This window comes from Schistocerca serialis, chromosome 9 (genome assembly GCF_023864345.2).
Source record: "Schistocerca serialis cubense isolate TAMUIC-IGC-003099 chromosome 9, iqSchSeri2.2, whole genome shotgun sequence".
NCBI lineage: Eukaryota > Metazoa > Arthropoda > Insecta > Orthoptera > Acrididae > Schistocerca > Schistocerca serialis.
The window spans coordinates 407,628,803-407,635,295 of record NC_064646.1 but is presented as its reverse complement, the minus strand read 5'-3'; the positions used below and the strand labels follow the sequence as shown (position 1 = coordinate 407,635,295).

Below are 6,493 nucleotides of genomic sequence, written 5' to 3'. Positions count from 1 at the left end.
AGTTCTAAATTCTAGGGGACTGATGACCTCAGATGTTAAGTCCCATAGTGCTCAGAGCCATTTGAACCATTTTTTCTTTTCATCATTTTATAGGGGGTGTCAGCGAGGAAAATAATCTAAGAGGTTTGAAATTGTGTGTGAATTTTGATGGAAGTCGCTGAGTGCTGTTATTCTTAAATACTGAATGAATAAAGTCAGTGCAATCGCGCTCCGTTATGTTCGTTGCCACAAGACAAAAGCACTGTTTCTAACTGTAATATTTGATATACTGTGTTAAAATTTTAACTTGAGATTATTCCTCTTTATCAGTAGACTGTGACAGCAATTTAAATTTTTAAATTTGATTAATAATCACGCGACATACTGAAAATCAAATTTTTGTTTACCCTGGAGGCCTTTAGATAGGCAACCCGCTAGACATCATTTCCTGGTGGAGCTGATTTTTAACCTGCAGCCAAAGCATTCTGCATGACTGCTGGAAGCCAGGTGAAAAGGTGTGGCAAGAAAGTGTTGAATACCATTACAGGTGCAAATCTTTTGAAGTCAGAGTTATCAGTTTGGAGTCATAGTTATCAGAAATCAGGTGCTTTCAAGGGCAAAGATATTTTTCCAAGGCTGTGGTAGTAGCAGAACTAGTGTTCTGAGAAACGCAGAACACAAAAGGTAAGCGAGAGAAAGAATCAGTCACATGTATCCAAAAAGCTGGCCAGCAAAATCCAAGTTGATACAGATTCACAGCATCAGGCCAGTGAGCCAACTGCTGAGTAGTTGCAGCTTGATGAGCTTGACAAGCAGAATAGTGGCAGACCAGGTCCATGTTGTCGGTGTTAATATTTGGCAAAATATGTTATATATTTGGCAAAATATGTGTTATCATGCCACACATTTCATCCAGGACAAGCGCCAGTGTGCAGGAGGTGTAACACTCGTGGCCGAAAGAGGAAGGAATCAGGATGTGGCAGAGGTCCTCATCCAAGACCTACAACAGAAGCCCTTGATTTAGATGTAGTTGATCTCGTGGTGGCCAGTAGGGACAAAACTCAGGCCTGGGAGGCATGTTCTAGCTGCCTGTGTTGTATAAAGTGAGCAACACTATATGATATCGAACTCTTCCGATTGCAGCCATGGATGTTAAGGGAAAGGATGAAACAGACAAACACATACTGGAGTCAGCCTGGAAACACACCATTTAAGTTGGTCAGACAATGGGTCTGGTCTGGTGCGGATCTGGGACAACATATCCTTGTTTATGTGTAATGCTGCTGCTTGATAACAGAGAGATTAATGAAAATTAGACAAGTACAGCACCAAGTGCTGATAAGAAATGCGTAAGGCCAACTATGGTGAGTAGAGGGCAATTATTTGTGATAAGATGAAATTTCTGCCTGTTAAGGAATAATTTAAATTTCTGAACTGGATAAATGATAGTGAGGACCTCTCTCTCTCTGTCTGAGAATAGCTGAGAATTGACCAAGTCTTAGAAGCACATGTAAAAGGACGCTCAGTGCTATATGGTATTTATGGTACAGAACTGTGCCACTATTGTGGGGGAAAGTGTCAGTTGCTGTCAGAGGTGGACCAGAGGAGTGTGTTGTCAAACACAACATCTACTCATGGCAATCTTTTAAAATCTGAGAAGATTGTTGACAGCAAGGTGACCATTTGCAATATTTGCCTTGATGTCATATGTGGTTCATTGGGTAAGTGGATTCTGTGATAGGTTTGCAATGAATTGGACATAATAATCGATCTTAACTAGAAATACTTGTACACCTTTTATAACAGGGAATGGGGGCAGGAGGAGAGGGGGGGGGGGCATTACACTTTATCGGTCGCAACAACATAATTCCTCATTGGTTCCAGTCTACTTGCTGAGAGTTTAAATCCTAAATAAGGGAATACTTGTACAGGTTGCAATTAAGTTCTTTTACTGTCAGCTCAAGGTTGTAAAATGATCATCCAAAGTTGACTCTGTGACAAAAATATCATCATGGAGCATTGCACAGTTGGGAATATTTCATAGTAATTGACCCATAAAGTGCTGAAATATGACAGGGGGCTGAGAAGATCCAAAAGGTAAGTGATTACAGTATAATGATAAATGTTGTATGACATTTTAGCATTAGGTAAGCTTGTGATACTGCATCTAGTAAGATTTGACAATATGTATCTGTGAGGTTAACTGATGTAAATTTGCAGATAAGTTCATTTGGGGTTGCTGGAGGATGAATCTCCACTCCAGCTTGTGCTTTTATTGTAACTCTAAAATCAGCAAAAAGTATCAAGAAGCCACTGAGTTTGCATGCTGTTACCAGGGGAGTTGCCCATTGACTATGGCGAATAGGCATTTCATCAGGGAGTCAAGCAATTTTTTAAGGAGGTGCAAGGCCCTTTGGATTGCATGGCATGCAATGTTTCATGAAACGTAAATTCAAAACCATTAGGACTATCCAAAAAACACTGTCCACTTTGGGCTAAGCTACCGCCAAAAAATTTACTGGACAAGTGACTTGTTGTAAGTAAGTAAAACTGGAAACATTCCTGGCATAGGTACACAATAATGCCCATTGGCCAAAAGTTTTGTCTTAGGCACCAGCAAAGACATCAACACTAAACTTAGGTAACTTACATTGGTTTAGCAAGACATAGAAGCACCCATCTCAGAATGACCTCACAGGGTATTTGCCAACAAATGCATCAACATACATTTTCTGTGCTGTGTTCTGAGAAGTGTACATTTCCACAGACAAATCACTCATATGGTCCACTTCCACAGGTTGGGGCATATCAGCAGTGGAACTGCTACAACAAACATCTTTAATGAATCACTTTTTGCTACGGTCGTACCACGTTGCAAGCCAATGGGGACACGTGCTGTGTGTGTGAGGAAGGAAACAATATTTACAGTGGGGCAACGGGTCTGCTGCTGACATTGTGTGTTGCAACTGGTATAGTTGTTTATAGAGAAACCGGACCACAGAGCAGCTGAAAGCCCTGATGGAGGTAGCGTCATATCCTGATCCCACACAATATGGGCTGCGTGGTGTAGTGTTCCGAGAATTTCTGCGTAAATTCTAGAACCACTCAGCCTTCTACCATCTCGAACACACGATATTTTAGATGTAAGCGTGGGATGGTAGAATCCTACCTACTGCGTGTCACATGTTTGTGTGTGCAGGTTTGAAATTCAGTCGCGAGAAGAATGTAGATGCGGCGGTCAAACGGCAACGACAAGTACTTGTCGAGTGATCCATGAAAGTTTTAGTGAAAGTGTACGGAAGAACCATGGAGCTTCTATGTTATTCTGTGCTAATTGTGACAGTGACCATTGTTATAACAATGAGAAAAGTTTAGAAGGTACCCTTGAGAAAAACTTTTGTCTTAGCCTTGTTGAAGGGAAGATGTGTATCCTGACTCATGTTGAGAATGGACGGGGTGTTTAAGTCACCATTCTCTTATTGTAAATTAGTTTGTTTCTGACGTTTGGAGACACGAGAGACTTACTAAACAGTATGAATTTATGTGGAGTGTGGGATTTGTAAAATGTCTGCAGTTCAAATATACATCGTTAGTTGAAGCAAACGAAACTTTGTATGGCTACTTATTTTTATAAGTAGAAAGAGTCTTGAGAGATTCCTGTACCTAGCAGCATACTTCAGAGAAGAAACAAACTAATTTACATATAAGAGAACGGTGGCCTAAACACCCTGTCCATTCTCAGCATGAGTCAGGATACATGTCTCCCCTTCAACTAGACTAAGACACAAGTTTTTCTCAAGAGTACCTTCTCAACTGTTCTTTTTTCACTAACAATAGTCACTGACACTATTAGCACAGAATAACATAGAAGCTCCATGGTTCTCTTGTATGTACTTTCACTGAAACTTCCATGGATCGCCCAACAGGTACTTGTCGGTGCCGTTAAACCACCACATCTACATACTGAATTTAAACCTGCACACATTAACATGTGACGCGCAGCACAGGTGGGAACTAGAACTACATGTCCTTGGCTCTCACCACCCACCAGGCCTTAATTTACATCAATTTCTTCTGTCTCACCATTTATTCAGTGCAACTAATCTTTGCTTCACTCCGTTTGGGTTTTCTACATCTTTCATTGTCTTACCCGTCTACTTTTCACCATCCCCCCCCCCCCTCCCCCCTCCCCACAGTGCACTTAGCTTTTCACCCTTATTAACTCACGTGCGATGTTTATGCACTAATATCTGTCTGCACATTACCCTGTCTTCCACCTTTAAGTTCTCAGGTTTTCAAATCTTGTCCGATGCACTCCCCAACAATCAGTCTTTCCTTCTCATCCTGTATGGGAAGTCTCCCTTGAACCGTGGTTGTGGGTGACTTCCACAGAATCTACCCCTTTTCCTAGACCTCTCCAGTCCTTTTCCTTCACTCCTCTTGCTTCCCCTTCAACCCTTCTGCCTGAAGAAGAAGCCACTGGCTCCAAAAGCTTGCCAGTTACAACTGTCTTTTATGTTTGTGTTCTGTTGCTGCTTGGTGAGTAGGTTTTTTTTATCAATCCAGTTAAATAATTTTGTCAATAATTAATTGTTTTCATTTTTTTAATTATAACAATCGTGATCAGACCAGCCTTTGGATATTGACAAGTTACACTTAGTAATGATGTTACAGCAATTAGCATGTGTTAAGGTACTGATTATAGTGTAAGCACGGTAGGTTTTTTGGTTCTCTCTAAGGTTTTAATACCTCTGTATTAAATTATATGATTTTAAAAATTGTTAAGAGGTTTTTACATAAACTGAAATGCGACTTTTGTGTTTGTTTCCGTAGACATGGGGCTGGTTGTTAGTCAACCATCACCAGTAATCATCTAGTTTGTCATTACATTGTAGTGTGATCAAGACCATTAAATTTATAATACAGATAGTTCTCTCTCCTCCACCTGACGTGTCAGGTCTTATAAATTTAAGCTGTTGTAAATTATTGGTACATTTTGCGTCTCTATTGTAAACTCTATAAAAAGTTTTCCTACATAATACCCCTTATTTCTGCACTACTACTAATAACCAAAATGCTGAAGTTAAAATAACTTGGTAATGTTTTTTCTTTGCACTTTTCTAGAAATAATGTCGGACTACAGGCCGATAGATGCAAAGCGTGAGGAATTCCGAAAGTATTTGGAGGGTGCTGGCGTGTTGGATGCGCTGACCAAGGTATTCATCTCATTGTATGAGGCCCCTGAGAAGCCAACGGACCCGCTAGAGTTTGTCCGTTGCAATATTGGTGATAATGTACCAGATATGGCAGAGTATGAAGCAGTACAAGCAGAGCTGGCACGTAACAGTGATGCAATCGAGAAATTACGGGCTGAGAATGAAGCTCTACGTGCACGTATTGCTGAGTTGGAGCCGGTGACAGAGGGTGGTGAAGAAGGAGCAGCACCAGAGGAAGGTGCTGAGCAAACGGAAGGAGGAGAGGAGCCACCTGCAGAGGGAGAGGAACCACCACCACCTGAGGAACAACCTGCGGAGTAGTGTCGTGTGTGGCCAAGCCAGCACCTTGACAAGGTGTCACTGCTTGGGAGGCGGTTCAACATGTCGGGTTTGTACCGCATATATGACTGCATACAAAGAAGTAATAAATGGTTGTTACAGAAAAATACCAGTTTATTTAATAAGCTTAAAACTATGATTCAGTACCAGAAAAAAGAAACGACATTATGGAGGAGCAGCAAGACTGCGTGAAACAGTACAAACACTACAAGTGATGATGTGAATAAACTGTCAAACTCTCAGAGCAATAAAATCAAATTATTATTTTTCTATTTTTTCTGTGTGGCAGGAGTCCTACTGCAACAGATCTTGTAATGCCACTTTCCCAATCTGTTCTCTCTTCTGGTTAGGTCATCCAACTGATTCTGTCATTAATATTCAAATTATACACAATTAATGCACTGTTGTCAAAGAAACTGTTAAGCAGGCCAACATCAGCATAGAGCAAATTCTAAGTCTTGTCATGGTGCCTGACAGTGATGAACAGCAAGGTCCACAGTGTTGACTACTGATGCTGCCCAACTGTCAATGTGGAAACATGTCACACAAATCAACAGGACAACAGGAACAGCTTTAGATTTACCTATACAGCATTATAACCCAGTGGAAGATACATTTACGTTTAAATTAGTTACCGAGTGTGTTTCAAATTAGTTTTTGTGGAACATGATCTAATGATGCGCAGTTGTGTATAGCTTTATCTTGGCATTGAACAGCCTGAAAAAATGGCACAGATCCATATATGTTATAAAATCATACTAGTTGGTCATGAATTGAATGATACTGTGGCTGTGATAATCTAGGATTCTCTCAAATATCTTTGTGTCAGGAGACTAATTGCGCAATAGTTTGCATGTGGTGTTGGGCCCCTAGCACAGAGGAATCAATGATTTATGGCACCATAGATAAGTAGTCTCTCCCCTGTGGTGGTGTCCATGAGATGATAAGGGAATCAGTAG

General features: G+C 40.8%; 1 protein-coding gene across 1 annotated transcript; it reads left to right on the top strand.

The window, feature by feature from the left end:
- The first annotated feature begins 5,108 nt into the window (after positions 1 to 5,108).
- Positions 5,109 to 5,516, top strand: LOC126419658 (c-Myc-binding protein-like). Its single transcript, XM_050086848.1, has one exon. The coding sequence runs from the start codon at positions 5,109 to 5,111 to the stop codon at positions 5,514 to 5,516; it is 408 nt and encodes a 135-aa protein (XP_049942805.1).
- The last annotated feature ends 977 nt before the right edge of the window (positions 5,517 to 6,493 follow it).

Excerpts from the sequence above, each read along its gene's own strand:
- LOC126419658 (XM_050086848.1), top strand. The coding sequence starts at position 5,109 with ATGTCGGACTACAGGCCGATAGATGCAAAGCGTGAGGAATTCCGAAAG.